Source organism: Culex quinquefasciatus, chromosome 3, assembly GCF_015732765.1.
Source record: "Culex quinquefasciatus strain JHB chromosome 3, VPISU_Cqui_1.0_pri_paternal, whole genome shotgun sequence".
In the NCBI taxonomy this organism is placed as follows: Eukaryota; Metazoa; Arthropoda; class Insecta; order Diptera; family Culicidae; genus Culex; species Culex quinquefasciatus.
In genome coordinates, this window is record NC_051863.1 from 15,359,244 (window position 1) to 15,376,092 (window position 16,849).

The 16,849-nt window shown below is 36.1% G+C and overlaps 1 protein-coding gene across 3 annotated transcripts; it reads right to left on the reverse strand.

The window, feature by feature from the left end:
- Window positions 1-11,556: 11,556 nt before the first annotated feature.
- Window positions 11,557-12,611, reverse strand: LOC6047993 (actin-related protein 2/3 complex subunit 4). Of its 3 annotated transcripts, none has more exons than XM_038265680.1 (3): window positions 12,477-12,611; window positions 11,803-12,413; window positions 11,557-11,743 (listed from the first exon to the last, which is right to left on the reverse strand). In XM_038265680.1, exon 2 carries the CDS (start codon window positions 12,399-12,401, stop codon window positions 11,895-11,897), a length of 507 nt encoding a protein of 168 aa, XP_038121608.1. In that variant the 5' UTR covers window positions 12,402-12,413; window positions 12,477-12,611; the 3' UTR covers window positions 11,557-11,743; window positions 11,803-11,894. The 3 variants fall into 3 exon arrangements, with proteins under 3 accessions (XP_038121608.1, XP_038121607.1, XP_038121606.1); XM_038265679.1 differs by having other exon boundaries at window positions 11,557-11,722; window positions 11,803-12,416; XM_038265678.1 differs by having other exon boundaries at window positions 11,803-12,416.
- Window positions 12,612-16,849: the final 4,238 nt, after the last annotated feature.

Here is a 16,849-nt window from a genome sequence, read left to right on the forward strand (position 1 = left end):
CCCTCCCAAAGTGACCACGTGGTTTATGGATGGTCCCATACCATGTCATACATTTTCAGAAAGGTATTGCAAAGACCTTTACTATGAGCCCAAATATCGACGATCTGACAACCCTATCAAAAGTTATTAGCACTTAAGTGTTATTTATACACTTTTTGGAGGCCGGATCTCAGATATTGTGAAACAAATATTGTCTGAATCTTCCATGCGAACTACAGGGTTGTTACGAGAAAGTCAAAAATCAAACTCATTTTATGTTAGAAGGAATGAAACCAAAAAATCCTTTTAAAAGATACCTCAAGATTGACGTCACGAAAAGTGTCACCTAAAAAATCCTTTTTGCAAATCAGAGGGACACTACAATAATTTTGACCAACATAAAAAAATAGAAAATTATAAACCAATATAAACAAAATTTAAAAATCTAATAAATGAAATTTGACTTCAAAAATATAAGCTCAAAATACCAAAATCTTAAATTTCAATATGATTAAATTTTAGATTTCAAAATTCTAAAAATTCTAAATCTTTAATTTTAATACAGATTGTATTCCAAATTCTTCACTAAATTTCATTCCGAAACAAATTCATTTCCAATATTTGAAATATTTTCTACCAAAAATTTAAGAATTTATGAAATAAAGAATTAAAGATTTTAATAATTTAAGAATTAAAGAATTAAAGAATTAAAGAATTAAAGAATTAAAGAATTAAAGAATTAAAGAATTAAAGAATTAAAGAATTAAAGAATTAAAGAATTAAAGAATTAAAGAATTAAAGAATTAAAGAATTAAAGAATTAAAGAATTAAAGAATTAAAGAATTCAAGAATCAAAGAATTAAAGAAAGAATTTAAGAATTTAACAATCGAAGAATTTTTTGTTTTTTTGTTTGCAAAATTGTTTTAAATTTAATATTTTTTAGTTTTCAAATATTGATTTTTTTTAAATTTTAAATATTTGTTTTTTTTTTTAATTTTGAATTTTTGATTTTTTTTATTTTTTTGGAGTTTTCAATTTCAGATTTTCAAAATTCTTAATTCAGAAATTTCGGATTTTTCAATTAAAATTCTGAGTTTTAAAAATTTTGATAAAAAAAACTATTAAAATATAAAAAAAATTCGGATTTTAGAAATTTGAATTTTGAATGATGGAACATTAATTTTTGAATGTTCTGATCTTTTTATTTTTCACCAAGAATGTTTAAATTTAGAAAAAATATTTCTACGGGTAAATCCCATCTATAAATCAAAGGCAAATTGAATATATGCACTATAAAATTAAAAATAAATAAGGTTAAAAAAAACATTACCCAAAACTCAAAAGAAATTACATATTTATAGCCGGATTTATTTAATTTTTTTAAGAAATTGTTAACCAAACATTTAAAAAATAATCTCTTCATAATCTTCATCTTAATTTTTCGACGATTCGTATTAAGAAAATACAAACAAAAATTTTCAGAAAAAATATCTATTAATAAGAAATTGAAATTGCACTCAGTGGAAAAAAAAATACAAATTCTCGTGATTCTTGATATTATTTGTCTTAATAACTTGAAAGTAATTCTATCTTTTTATCTATTTATTTATTAAAATTGCCATCCGCGCGAAATTCGCGCCTGAGCAAAATTAGTCATCAAATCCGCGCCAAATCCGCGCGAAACGCGCCATCCGCGCCGTCGGCAACAACCCTGGAACTATCGTTCGATAGGTTTTTTATCAGACCTTGCCGATGAGCCAGAAATATTGAAGTTCTGCGAACCCTATCAAAAGAAATGAGTAAAAAAATTGATTTGTTAAACATGTTATGGGAGAATGTTGCTATTTTTACTGAATGTATTGACTTTATGAATGTGAGGAAGGCATCAACCACCTAAAGGTGGATTAAGTAACGTTTTTTTGCTTTCCTTGCCCCAAATCGTATGGTTCCCAAATTATTTCGGTAGTCCGGTGGCCGTCCTGCCAATCTTCAATAACTTCTTGGAACTCCTTTCAAGTTGGTGCACAAACTGTCTGTCTTTCAATGTGTTCGCGTGTGTGTGTGTGAGCAATAAAATTCCCAACGTCCGTCTTTGATAAAAGGCTGATGGACACTGAATCCCCCAGAGGCAAAAATTGTTGCATTGCAGACAACATCTCTGCTTGGGACGTAAGATCCATGTACCTAGAATGTCACGCCGAGTGCATGTGATTGTACATTTTCGAAATAAATGGATTGACACCGCAGATAGAGCGTTTATTCCCTCCTCACCGGCAACATTCTATTGTCTTTAAAGTATCAGCATTCTAATAGTACTTTTTTCTCGACCCTCTCCGATTTCAATGAAGCTTTGTAGACATGTTGTATATCAAATTTTGGTAACTACTTTTCTACAAAACGGACATCTATTATCTTCTGGATGTTCAAATAAACTGCCCTCCTCTGCTCGTTCCAATTACGACCTTGGGTAAACTCCTATCGAGTCCGCTGATCGAACCCACAGCCATTTGTCTGATAGGTCATGTGGTACCTAATACCAAATCGCCCGCTTCTACTCCGATAGAATCGTTTTCTGCTTCCTGGCTCTCCTTACAAACAGACATTATGTTTATTAGCCTAGTTAAGAGAAATAAAAAATGGTGTATTTAAAAAGGGGTTTCATCTGCCTTTGGTAGCATTTCAATTGGAAGTATGGGCTCAGATTTTTGGACAAAGAACTTTGTCTTAGGGCTCTATACAAGGGTAGCAATCCAGATTTTTCGCGAAGCGAAATGTAACGCGTAGAAGCAAATTTTCGAAAAAAGTGCAAGATTTCAAACGATTGTATCTTTTTTCCCTCTCGACTAATTTGAACGTTTTACCCACCAAACGAAAGGGGAAGACTTACTTAATGATCTTAAAACATGTTTATTACAGTACTTATTTATTTAAGTACTTAAAAGTTAACACAAAACTACTAAGAATAGCGAACGCTGATTGGTCAAGCGCAACCTTTCCCGAACACATTAATCAGATTCAAGTATCTAGCACTTAGTAAATTTTGCCTTGCCTCCTCCTTCCGTGGAACTGTCACGCGAGAATGTAGCACCATGGTTGCAACATGCCGTGCGATACTATTTAAGTTAGCACTTGGCCTCAGACAAATTCAGTGCCTACCGAGGTTTCATCCGAAGCGGACCTCGCGTTGGTTGTTTAAATGCTCACACATACATTCGCACACTCACACAAAGCACTGTTTAGGTTCCAACTCGGAAGGGTTTGTGTCTAACTTGAAAGGGGGTGTTTTTCGGCAGCTTACTCAAGCAAAAGAAACCAATTTTAATGTTTTTACGTGTATTTATTTGAAAAACATTTTGACAAAGAACTTTGTCCTAAGGTTTCTATACGTGGTGTCAATCCAAAATTTTCGCGAAGCGAAAACGTTACGTGACGAATTCCCCTCTCGGCAAATTTCCCCTCTTTTTGGTGCACGCTGGTTGGATGAACGAACGTTTCCCAATCAGTCAATCGAGAGACGTGAGATTGATGTATCTAAAGTCACCCCCACTCCACCTCATAATTTTCGGATCGTCGACGAGCCAACAAAACTCGGCTCGGTCGGTCCTAAAAATTCATTCTATTGCTGGACGTCGACGAAAACACACCAGAAGCAGATGGCCTGGTGGCCCGGTAGCAGACGGCCTGGAGGTCTGGGAGCAGATGGCTTGGAGGCAAGGACCAGCTAAGACATGGTAGTCGCGGGAGTCGATCATTGGAACTGGCCACCACCTGGACTGGAGTGGCCGGAGGCCCCGGGGATGTTCCGATGGGAGGACATTTGCCGAACCATAAGAGTAGGGGCAATATGGTTATCAAACTTTATGGTTTTTGATTCTGGATATGAAATTTGACATTTCGGCAGTAGTGGCCACAATCCGGAGTGGCCGGAGGCCCCGCGGATGTTCCGGTAGGGGGACATTTGCCGGGCCGTAAGAGTTGGGGCAATATGGGTATCAAACTTTATGGTTTTTGCTACTGGACATGAAATTTGACATTTCGGCAGTAGTGGCCACAATCCGGAGTGGCCGGAGGCCCGCGGATGATCCGATGGGGGGACATTTGCCGGACCGTAAGAGTTGGGGCAATATGGGTATCAAACTTTATGGTTTTTGCTACTGGACATGAAATTTGACATTTCGGCAGTAGTGGCCACAATCCGGAGTGGCCGGAGGCCCCGCGGATATTCCGATGGGGGGACATTTTCCGGACCGTAAGAGTTGGGGCAATATGGGTATCAAACTTTATGGTTTTTGATACTGGACATGAAATTTGACACTTCGGCAGTAGTGGCCACAATCCGGAGTGGCCGGAGGCCCCGCGGATGTTCCGGTAGGGGGACATTTGCCGGGCCGTAAGAGTTGGGGCAATATGGGTATCAAACATTATGGTTTTTGCTACTGGACATGAAATTTGACATTTCGGCAGTAGTGGCCACAATCCGGAGTGGCCGGAGGCCCTTCGGATGTTCCGATGGGGGGACATTTGCCGAACCATAAAAGTAGGGGCAATATGGGTATCAAACTTTATGGTTTTTGATACTGGACATGAAATTTGACATTTCGGCAGTAGTGGCCACAATCCGGAGTGGCCGGAGGCCCCGCGGATGTTCCGATGGGGGGACATTTGCCGGACTATAAGAGTTGGGGTAATATGGGTATCAAACTTTATGGTTTTTGATACTGGACATGAAATTTGACATTTCGGCAGTAGTGGCCACAATCCGGAGTGGCCGGAGGCCCGGGGATGTTCCGAGGGGCGGGGGTACATTTGCCGAACCATAAAAGTAGGGGCAATATGGGTATCAAACTTTATGGTTTTTGATACTGGACATGAAATTTGACATTTCGGCAGTAGTGGCCACAATCCGGAGTGGCCGGAGGCCCGGGGATGTTCCGAGGGGCGGGGGTACATTTGCCGAACCATAAAAGTAGGGGCAATATGGGTATCAAACTTTATGGTTTTTGATACTGAATATGAAATTTGCCATTTCGGCAGTAGTGGCCATAAACCGGAGTGACCGGAGGCCCCGGGGATGTTCCGATGGGAGGACATTTGCTGAACCATAAGAGTTGGGGCAATATGGGTATCAAACTTTATGATTTTTGATACTAGATATGAAATTTGACATTTCAGCAGAAGTGGCCACAATCCGAAGTGGCCGGAGGCCACGGGGATGTTCCGATGGGGGGACATTTGCCGAACCATAAGAGTAGGGGCAAAATGGGTATCAAACTTTATGGTAATTATGAATCTAGTGAATCTTGGGAAAATTGGACCAGACAATGTAATCGAAAATTTCAACAACCATCTTGCACAGTGTCTTGCGAACCTTCGTGGTGAACGGACACTAGAGCTGCGGTATTTTTTACTACCTAAGCCCAGAGTTATTTCAAAACAAAATTCACAGTCTTTTTAAAGACTACCTGAGTTATTTTTTAAAATTCTAAACAGTCTTTTCAAGACTAACCCCGCCTGAAATTTTGTTGTATTTTACAAACGAAGCCATCTTTTTAAGAGAACTTTGCTTGCAAAATGCGTCAAAACAAAGGTAAACGCAAATCTTCTGAAGATTTGGTCGATACGTCGGTGAAGCGTTTGAACGCTAAACCGGCTAACGGAAACAGAAAAAGAAAACAGCCTCTTCTGAGGTCTGATTCTGATTCTGAATGTGAGGTCAATCCTCCAATTCCATTGACAAACAGTTTCGGTGTTTTATCCGAAACTGATGACAAGGAACCTTCTCCTCGTACTGAGCCTTCTGCCGTCGAGAAACGAGTAAAGGCTCCGCCAATTGTAGTGACTTCCGTCTCCGATTTGGCCAGCTTTCGAACGCAACTGAAGAATTGCAAGGAAACTTGCAATTTGAAAGTTTCGTTCCAGCTTGGTCGAAGAGGAGAATGTCGCTTGTTGACGGAATCTTTACAAGATCACCAAACTTTTGTTGGTTATTTGAAAACCACAAACACAATTTCTACACGTATGAGACCAAGAATGCTCGGCCATTCAAGGCGGTCTTGAAAGGTCTCTCCAACGACTTGTCGGTGGATGAGATCAAAAACGAACTTAAGGTGTTGCTTGGCTTTGCCCCATCCCAAGTAATACCGATGAAGAAAAAATCAAACGGGAATATTTCTCGCTTTGGTTTGACTTCACAATTTTATCTGATTCATTTCAACAGAAATGAAATCAACAATTTGAAACTTTTGGACAAAGTTCAGTTTTTGTTCCATGTACGGGTAAAGTGGGAGCATTTTAAGAAACATGGCGGTAATGGCCAGAATCTGACCCAGTGCCGGCGTTGCCAGGCATTCGGTCACGGTACTGATCATTGCGCCATGGTTCCAAAATGCATGGTTTGCGGGGATTCTTCTCACGACAAGGACAATTGTCCCGTGAAAGAAGTCACCCAATTTAAATGTGCAAATTGTGGTGGAAATCACAAATCAAATTTCTGGGATTGCCCCATCAGAAAAAGGTTTTGGATTCTCGTGCTAAGCATCAGCCGAAATCCAAACCGAAATTTTCTCAAAGTCAGGTTGTACCTGCATCTTTAAATCAAACGTTCGTGCTGTCTCACTCGAACAATTCTAGAAATACCCCTACCGTGGAAAAGTTAGGTAACAACAATGGCATTTCTTATGCTAACGTCGTTTCGGGTTCATCCACGAATTTTAAATCCTCTACCAATCTTTCTGAAATTGGGCAGGTACCTCAAATCTCATTTGAAAATGTTTCTGCTGGCAACGCTTTGGGATTTTCTGATCTCGGCGATGTTACGTTTGAAAAAATGACTTTTTTGCAAAACTCACTGTTTGGTTTGATTCAAACAATGAGTAATGCTACATCCATGATGGAAGCTATCCAGATTGGATTAAAATTTGCGAATGATGTTGTTCTTACCCTGAAGTTTAATCATGGATCTAAGTAATTCCATCAATATTATGAATTTTAATGCTCGTTCTTTAAAAGCGAAAGAAAATGAATTTTTCAACTTTTTACGAGTTCATAACGTGCATGTTGCTGTTATAACCGAAACATTTTTAAAAACTGGCACTTATTTGAAAAGTGATCCAGATTATAAAGTTATAACCAATAACCGAATGAATCGAAATGGCGGTGGAGTTGCAATAGTTATCCACCGTAGTATGACTTATAGCACGTTACGTGACTTTAAGTTAAAAGTTATTGAAAGTTTGGGCATTGAACTTGAAACTTCTTTTGGGAAAATTATGATTGCAGCTGCATATTTGCCTTTCCAATGCACTGGGGAAAATAAAAATTATTTCAAAGGGGATTTGAATAAACTTACTCGGCATAGATCTCGATTTTTGATCATCGGTGATTTTAATGCCAAACACCAATCTTGGAATAATTCAAAAGTAAATTCCAATGGTAAAATTCTATTCAGAGATTGCACTTCTGGTCTTTATTCGGTTTTATACCCAAATGGGCCAACTTGCTTTTCTTCTCTTAGAAATCCATCAACAATTGATTTGGTTTTGACAAATCAAAGTCAGTATTGTGGTCCTTTAGTGACTCATGCTGATTTTGATTCTGATCACCTTCCAGTAACTTTTTCACTTTCTCATGAAGCAGTTACCAGACCCAATAGTTCTGTGTTTAATTACCACAAAGCTAATTGGGACAGGTATCAGCATCATATTGAGAATAATTTAAATCATGATTTTGTTTTAGAAACCAAAGCTGATATTGATTCAGCCTTGGAATCTTTAACTAATGCAATTTTGGATGCTAGGAATATTGCTATTCCTAAAGTCCAAGTCAAATTTGATTCTCCCATTATTGATGACGATCTTCAGCTTCTGATTCGTCTGAAAATGTTCGCCGAAGACAGTATCAACGTTCTCGTGATCCTGCACTGAAGCGAATTCAAAAAGATTTGCAAAAGGTTATTGACCACAGATTCACTCTCCTGCGAAATGAAAAGTTCGCAAGAGATGTCGAACAAATTAAACCTTATTCCAAACCTTTTTGGAAACTTTCAAAGGTTCTTAAGAAACCTCAAAAACCCATCCCTTCTTTAAACGATGGTGATAATATTCTATTAACTAATGGGGAAATAGCTCAAAAACTTGCTCAGCAGTTTGAGAGTGCTCATAATTTCAACTTGAATGTTTTGAGTCCTATTGAAAATCAAATTTCAATAGAATTTCAGAATATTGTTGAACAAGAATTTTCATCAGATGAAGTTTTTAATACGGATCTGAATGAAATAAAATCTATTATCAAAAATTTAAGAATATGAAAGCCCCTGGTGAGGATGGCATTTTTACATTTTAATTAAAAATTACCAGAAGCAACTTTAAGTTGCTTGGTCAAAATTTTCAACAAATGTTTTGATTTGGCATATTTTCCCAGTAGTTGGAAAAATGCCAAAGTAATTCCGATTTTGAAACCGGATAAAAATCCTGCTGAAGCCTCAAGCTATCGGCCCATTAGTTTGCTTTCATCTATTAGTAAATTATTCGAAAGAATAATTCTTAATAGAATGATGACGCACATTAATGAAAATTCAATTTTCGCTGATGAGCAGTTTGGATTTCGCCTTGGGCATTCAACTACTCATCAGTTGTTGAGAGTTTCAAATTTAATTCGAAGCAACAAATCTGAGGGCTATTCTACTGGCGCTGCTCTTCTAGACATAGAAAAAGCATTTGACAGTGTTTGGCATAAAGGTTTGATTGCGAAATTGAAAAGGTTTAATTTTCCGATTTATATCGTGAAAATTATTCAAAATTATTTGACGGATCGTACTCTGCAGGTATGTTATCAGAATAGCAAATCTGATCAACTACCTGTACGTGCTGGCGTCCCTCAAGGAAGCATTTTGGGTCCAATTTTATACAATATTTTTACTTCTGACTTGCCTGATTTGCCCCCAGGATGTCAGAAATCACTTTTTGCTGATGACACAAGCATCTCCGCCAAAGGCAGAAGCCTTCGTGTCATCACAAGAAGATTACAAAAAGCTTGGATATTTTCAATTCTTATTTGAAAGAATGGAAAATTACTCCAAATGCTGCAAAACTCAACTTATTATTTTCCCTCACAAACCAAGGGCTGATTTTCTTAAACCAAAAGTCATCACATTATAAAGATGAATGAGGTAAATTTAAAGTGGGAGGATCAAGTGAAATATCTTGGACTTGGTTTTGACAAAACCTTACTTACAAGGATCACATTGAAAGTATCCAGGTTAAATGTAACAAATATATTAAATGTTTGTATCCACTTATAAACAGGAATTCTAGACTTTGTCTCAAGAATAAACTGTTAATTTATAAACAAATTTTCAGACCTGCCATGCTTTATGCTGTGCCGATCTGGACAAGCTGTTGCTTAACCAGGAAGAAAAAACTTCAGAGGATTCAGAACAAAATTCTGAAAATGATTCTGAAACTTCCTCCCTGGTTCAGCACCAGTGAACTTCATCAATTAGCCGAAGTTGACACTTTGGATGTTATGTCCAATAAGATAATTGATGCATTTCGACAAAAATCATTGCAGTCTTCAGCTGCATTGATCCGCTCTTTATATAGTTTATAAGTTAGTTTTAAGGTATCCCTTTTCCCTTTTGTACATGTAGGACCTCCTACATTTGAAATCACTGAATAGCAAAAGCTACAATATTTCATGAATAAATGAAAGTTGCTAGTATTTAAAATTGAGGTGAAAAGTCATCGTTTGTGATTGGACACTCAATAATATTTTAATTGAATGAATGTACATGGAAAAGAAATTTAAATAAATATAAATTAAAAAAAAAAAAAAAAAAACAACAACCATCTTGCAAAGTTCTTTGTCATACTGGTCATGTGTAACATAACCACCTGCACCTTTTTCCATTGTGGTTCGGTTGATGGTAGTAATCTGGAAAGTAAATTAGCTTAAATTATCAAAAAACGATTTTTTTTTTTGACAAGTAGTCGAAGACAATCTTTTGGGAAATTGGACGAGCTTTACGGTAAGAAAATATTTTCGAGACTAAAAAATCAAGTCTGTCATATAGAAATTGCCAAAAACCACCAAAAACCATTTTTTCAACATTTTTATTTTGAAAACCGCTATAACTTCATAAGAATTGAACTTAAGCCTGTGGTCAATATGGAGACTTTTATGTGAAATTGTCTGGAAAATCGGTTCTCGTATTCGATTTTTGAAAATTTTGACGCTTAGAGCACTTTTCAAAAAACCAGTTTCAGTAAATGATTTTTGTATTTTATTAGGTGAGTTGCTCCCTCCTGCATTTTTTATAAGTTTTTTTGTAACATCTTGGGCTATTCGCAATTTGCAATCCGCAATTTTCAGTGTATTTTTGATAATCCTTAAACCAATCCATAAATTGAGTAAGGGCTCAAACCTCACTTGTTAGAAAAAAAGGGTGATGATTGAAAAAAATAGACAGTAAAAGATAATATATTTTATAAAAAATCAAGAATCAATAGTAAGAGAATGATGATTGTATTTTAAAGAACAAAAATGAGAAGCTGGATGTAGTAGATGTAAAATTAGACAATAGTTGATAAATAAATAAAAAAAACAAGCTTAGATTATAGTAACAGATAAAGAATTATTCAAATAAATAAATTCGCAATAAAATCAAAAAAAGATTAGGAAAATGATAAATAGACTTGATATTACTAGTGCATTAAGGAAAAGTATATTTCTAAGAAAAAAGCAAAGTTTGTTACAGCCGTATCAATTGGTAAAAAAGAGTTGAAAAGCTTTGAGAAATAAGAGAATCAAAAGTTAATAAAATCAAAATCAAATTATGGATATTAAATAGAAGAATCAGTGAAGAAGTGACAATCAGTAGAGCAAAATAAAAATAGGAGATAAATGGTAACTGAGAATGAAGAGAAGAGAAACCCCGTTGTGCGATGTTTCAGGTACATCCACAGCAGTTGACTCAACATACTGCGATTCAAAACAATACCGTCTACAATCACAAATTACTTAACTTTCCCACATTGTCGCGCCACTTTCTTTTAGCCGTCTCGACTCTGACCCGCGGCGGTCAAAGGTTTACGAGCCGTTTCCACAGTTTTTTTTAGATTTTTAATAATATGCTTCGAAATGGTTTTAAAATAATGACCAAAAACGTCTTACTCGCTAATAAGAAAAATAAAAGCGGCCAGCCACACTGCGTTACGGTTAACAGAAGAGAGGATTCTGTGCACAGATCACTTTTTACAGAATCCACAGGGGGCAACCACGCGTGCGAAATATTTAAGCCAGATATTCATAGATATTTCAACACTTCAATTTATCATTTTTGAAAATATGGCGAAAAAAAACTTAAATTCTGGAGCAACATTTGAAAAGGGCGCTTAAGCAATCTGACAGCTGGAAATGTTTAGCTAATTCAGAGACAAATTTTAAAGTAAAAGTAAGTGGAGCACTGGTGAGAGAGATAAACTTTTAAATGGGTCTCCTGCGAAAGGCCAACATCAAATTCAAATCGAACAGTAAACCTTCAAGGACATTTCTCAACCAAATTAAATCAGACACGCTGCTGTTTGAAGAAGGGTTAATCTAACGTACTTACATTTGGCTCATGATTAATCGGATACACTTTAATTCGTAGTAACTGTAATACTTGAAACATGTCTTCTAGAAAGGGTTGTTGATTTTTTTTTCTTAGCCTTAGCATATTCGTTCCACCGGGTTTAACTCCGAACGCTAAAATAAAGAAGAACAAAACTGTTCCATAAAAGAAGGGGATTAATCGCTGATGAGTCATGGTTTTGAGACAAACTTACCTTTCACGATAAAAAAAAACAAAACGTTGGAATTCCAAAATAAATTGCTCTCGTTGAATAAATGCACGCATTTCCCACCCGCGGCACCCCCTTTAGAACCGCTTCAGAAACTCCTCCGAACAGATACGGGCGCGCGCGTTGACCGCCAGCTTCATTTCGCTGATTTCCTTATCAATCTCCTCCATAAAGTGAATTACAAAATCGACCAGCTTGTGCTTGTACATCTGCTCCGTGTGAAAGTTCGTAATCAGGAAGCTAATGTCGTAGCCCTCGATCGGTTTCCGCCGCAGGATGATAAAGTTCTCCGCCCGCATCATCATGAACCGGGTGAACTTGTGGCACAGGATCTTCTCGATCTCGTCGGCCTGCTTGACGGCGATGCTGATCCGGACCGAGTTGACCGACGTTTCGATCAGGACGCGTTCCTTCTCGTTGCGCGAAATGACCACCGGCGTCAGCAGCAGCTCCTTGCTGGACCGCACCTCGACCTCCGGCTTGTTGTGCCGTTCGACGACCTGCGACGAAAAGTTGGTCAAACACATCGCCGCGGTCAGGGTGTGCCGGACGGCCGTCAGGTAGGGCTTGAGCGTCGCGGCCATCGGAACGGGGTGCTGCTGCAGTTGAAGATACGGGATTAAGGAAGTTGCCGCACAAGCAAATTGAACCAATCTCACCTGATTTTGCGGTGGAAATTGGAAAGAAATTCAGGCTCAAGAACCACCTCCCACTGATATCGAATTTTCTCGCTTTGATTACCTTTTTTTCGATGCGCGACAGCTCATGCAATTTTGACAGTTCCTTCAAGGGAGGGGAACGCAAGGGAAAGTGGAACGAACGCCCTTCGAACCTTGCGAGAGTTTCGAGTGTTGCCTGCATTTTGGCGCTTGTGGAGAAGGTTTGTGAAAGACAAGCTGAAAATAGATAATATTTTTAAAAGTTTTATGCAAAACATTAAACCTCTGAGGGTTCCCCCCTGAATGAAAACTTTTTAGAAAATATTCTGACTAGACTTAAAAGTCAAAAATGCAAAAGAAAAATTTAAGTAACATAATGAATTCAAGGCTAGACAAGAATATTAAAACAAAGACACAGACTGTAATTAAATCTTCATTTGATTTGGAAAAAAAAACGTGAAAAAGATTTACCTATTCAGGCGTAAATAAAAAAAATCAATAAATTATGGGAAAATGATTTTTATGCCCTTCCGAAATTATTGAATAGTTGTGGAAATTTACATTTTTAAGTCATATTGTACGATCAGTACCCAGTTGGACTCGGTCGTTGGAAACGACCGTCGTCGGCTCAACGACTGACGAAATAGGCGGCGGGCCAGATGCGGGCATAAAAATGTCAAACCCTCTCCCCCTCTCACTTCGTCTCACCATCAGGCTGCAGCTTTGTTGACAAACAAAACAAGCGGTCGCCTGATGGTGGCATCGAGCCAGCATTAGGGGTGATCATGTGATTAAAAATGAAAGTTTTTTCAAGAAAAATAATATTTTTCCTACTGAACAAAAAAAAAATGAGAGAATGTTCAAACAATTATTCCTGATGTCGGAAAAGTGATTAAAAACCAAAATTTTAATCCATATTTTTTTTATAAATTAAACTTTTTCACTCCAATAGGGAACCCCTAGGTTTATCTACGACCGTTTCCAATAACCGTGAGAAGATGCCAGAAAATCCAGCTACCAGCTAAATCCACAATATATGACAGACAAAATTAATTTTTCAGTCTCGAAAATAGTTTAACCTGAAAGTTGGTCCAATTTTCCTTATGTTTGTCTTAAACCATTTTTCAATATAATTTTATTATTAATGTCAGCTAATTTAGGCCGTTGCAAATATTTTTCAAAGTTTATGTCGCCTTACTCCTTCAAAGTTGGCCTGAATAATCAGGGAGCAAAAGAATATTTTTTCGAAAAACTTCAAAATTTTAATGAAAATTAAAGTTTAATCAACTGATAACCATTTAAATTTTTCCATTTTTTAAACATATTCAGCATGTTTGAACTCCTTTGAAAACATTTTAAATTTTCATGAAATACCAATGTACAGTCCCACGAAAAGATCTTTTTCTTGCGAAAAAAAATCCGTCAATCGAGAAATTAAAAGTGCAACATGGAGTTAATCTTACTGTCAAGCTGCTGTGAAATTTTCCATGACAGTTGCTAAAGTTTCACTCCATGTTACCGGCTCACATCTCTCTTTTTAATTTCTCGATACCTCGATATTTTCAAAACTTATGATTGGAAACATCTGTACGCCTGTAAAATGCATTTGGATGAAAATTGAATTGGTATCATTAAATGATTAAATGTCGCTAAAAGTGTTGTGCAAGAAGAATTAAGTTAATTTGTTAAAAAGTGATCGAGAAAGTACAGTTTAAAGTTGAAATTTACAAAGCACTAGAGCTACCAAGGACGTAAGAGGTTTAAATATGAAACTACTAAACTAGTTTTTTTTATCATTATAGAACAACAACATATTTAAAAAAAACTCGGTCCAAATATTTGAAAACTTTGAGTTGTTATTCCATAAAAATACAAGTGAAAAAGGAGATTTTTAAGGTTAATTAAAAACTAATCTATTTTTCTATCATGATTTGTTCTGATTTTGTATAATTTGTTCTGAAACAATTATTTGACATAAATAACGTATTTTTGATTTTTTTGTTTCAAATAATTTTTTTTGCCATGAAAACATACATGCAACATTATTTTTTCACTTGAACTTCATTTTCAATATTATTCTTTATAACATTCTCCTAAACTGGTCAAAGAGACGAATTCAAAGCAATTCTATCGGTTTGTACCATTGATTTTTTTACTAACTGTCCAAAAAATAATACATACTTCCTTATAAAAAATACTAATCATTACTTTTTGATATTTTGAAAGAACTGATAAACAGCATATAAATTTAGAAAAAAAATTTTTTGATGTAGTGTGTTTTTTTACAAGCAGTCAAGTCACTAAATGATCATCACACTTATTTTCGATGAATTTCAAATTTTCCGGGAATTCCCTGGTTTCCAGAAAAAAATGTTTAAAAATTTCCCGTTTCCCGGGAATATTTTAACCCCGGGAAATTGAACGCTCTACCATTCACTGAACTACACTGAAAAAATATTGTTTTTAGTTACGAGCGATGTGATTAAGCATATATCTTTATGGGAATATTTTCGAGACTGAAAAATCAAGTCTCACATATAGAAATGGCCAAAATACACTGACACCCCGATGGTTTGCCACCAACTGTTGTGAAACGAACGGGGTCACTTTTTAGTTTGACACCCTCTTTACACAGAGCTCACACTTACTACCAAAAGTTTGGTTTGATAGTGTGTGTAAGTCCCATGTAAAAAGTTACAGTTCGTCACTGTTTAGTTGTACCAACGGGGTACAAATCAGTTTTTTCAACATTTTTATTTTTAAAGCCGCTGTAACCATAAAAGGATTGGGCTTAGGACCATGGTTAATATAGAGATTTGTATTTAAAATTGTTCTCGCGATCGGTTTTCCAAAATTTTAACGTGGGTGTAGCAAAAATGAGTGGTTGCGCATGGTTGCTTAAAAGGATTCCATAGTATTTATACGCGAAACAAAAAACAAAAAACAAAAAAACAAAAAACTAAAAACAAAAAACAAAAAAAGCAAAAAAGCAAAAAAGCAAAAAAGCAAAAAAGCAAAAAAGCAAAAAAGCAAAAAAAGCAAAAAAGCAAAAAAGCAAAAAAGCAAAAAAGCAAACAATCAAAAAGCAAAAAGCAAAAAGCAAAAAAGCAAAAAGCAAAAAAGCAAAAAGCAAAAAGCAAAAAGCAAAAAAGCAAAAGCAAAAAGCAAAAGCAAAGCAAAAAGAAAAAGCAAAAAGCAAAAAGCAAAAAGCAAAAGCAAAAAGCAAAAAAGCAAAAGCAAAAAGCAAAAAAAAGCAAAAGCAAAAGCAAAAGCAAAAAGCAAAAAAAAAAGCAAAAAGCAAAAAAAAAGCAAAAAGCAAAAGCAAAAAAAAAAAAGCAAAAAAGCAAAAAGCAAAAAAGCAAAAAGCAAAAAAGCAAAAAGCAAAAGCAAAAAGCAAAAAGCAAAAAGCAAAAAGCAAAAAGCAAAAAAGCAAAAGCAAAAAAGCAAAAAGCAAAAGCAAAAAAGCAAAAAGCAAAAAGCAAAAGCAAAAAGCAAAAAGCAAAAAAGCAAAAAGCAAAAAGAAAAGCAAAGCAAAAAGCAAAAAGCAAAAAGCAAAAAAGCAAAAAAGCAAAAAGCAAAAGCAAAAAGCAAAAAAAAAGCAAAAGCAAAAAGCAAAAGCAAAAAGCAAAAAGCAAAAAGCAAAAAAGCAAAAAGCAAAAAAGCAAAAAGCAAAAAAAGCAAAAGCAAAAAAAAAAGCAAAAGCAAAAAAAAAGCAAAAAAGCAAAAAGCAAAAAGCAAAAAGCAAAAAAAAAAAAGCAAAAAGCAAAAGCAAAAAGCAAAGCAAAGCAAAAAAGCAAAAAGCAAAAGCAAAAAGCAAAAGCAAAAAAAAAAGCAAAAAAGCAAAAAGCAAAAAAGCAAAAAGCAAAAAGCAAAAGCAAAAGCAAAAAGCAAAGCAAAGCAAAAAGCAAAAAAGCAAAAGCAAAAAGCAAAAAGCAAAGCAAAAAGCAAAAAGCAAAAGCAAAAAAGCAAAAAAGCAAAAAAGCAAAAAAGCAAAAAAGCAAAAAAAGCAAAAAAGCAAAAAAGCAAAAAAGCAAAAAAGCAAAAAAGCAAAAAAGCAAAAAAAGCAAAAAAAGCAAAAAAGCAAAAAAGCAAAAAAAAAAAACAAAAAACAAATTGCAAAAAGTAAAATGCTGAACAGTGAAACAACCCCGCTTCACTTGGGTAAGTAGAAGGGAGAATTGGAAAAAGTGCGACACGCGTTATCAGTCCGACCTTTCAACACCTCCAAACTCCCGTCCACGTGTTCGTTCTCACATCTCGCTGAAAGCCCATTCCGTCCAGATTCCACGACCACCCGTACCGGATTGTTTACCTCACGTCCAAAAATCAACAATCACCCGACGACGCCGTCGTTCATCCCGAACCCCTTCCGG

What these genes read in the sequence shown, in the direction of transcription:
- LOC6047993 (XM_038265680.1), bottom strand. Translation starts at nt 12,401, where the DNA reads ATGGCCGCGACGCTCAAGCCCTACCTGACGGCCGTCCGGCACACCCTG.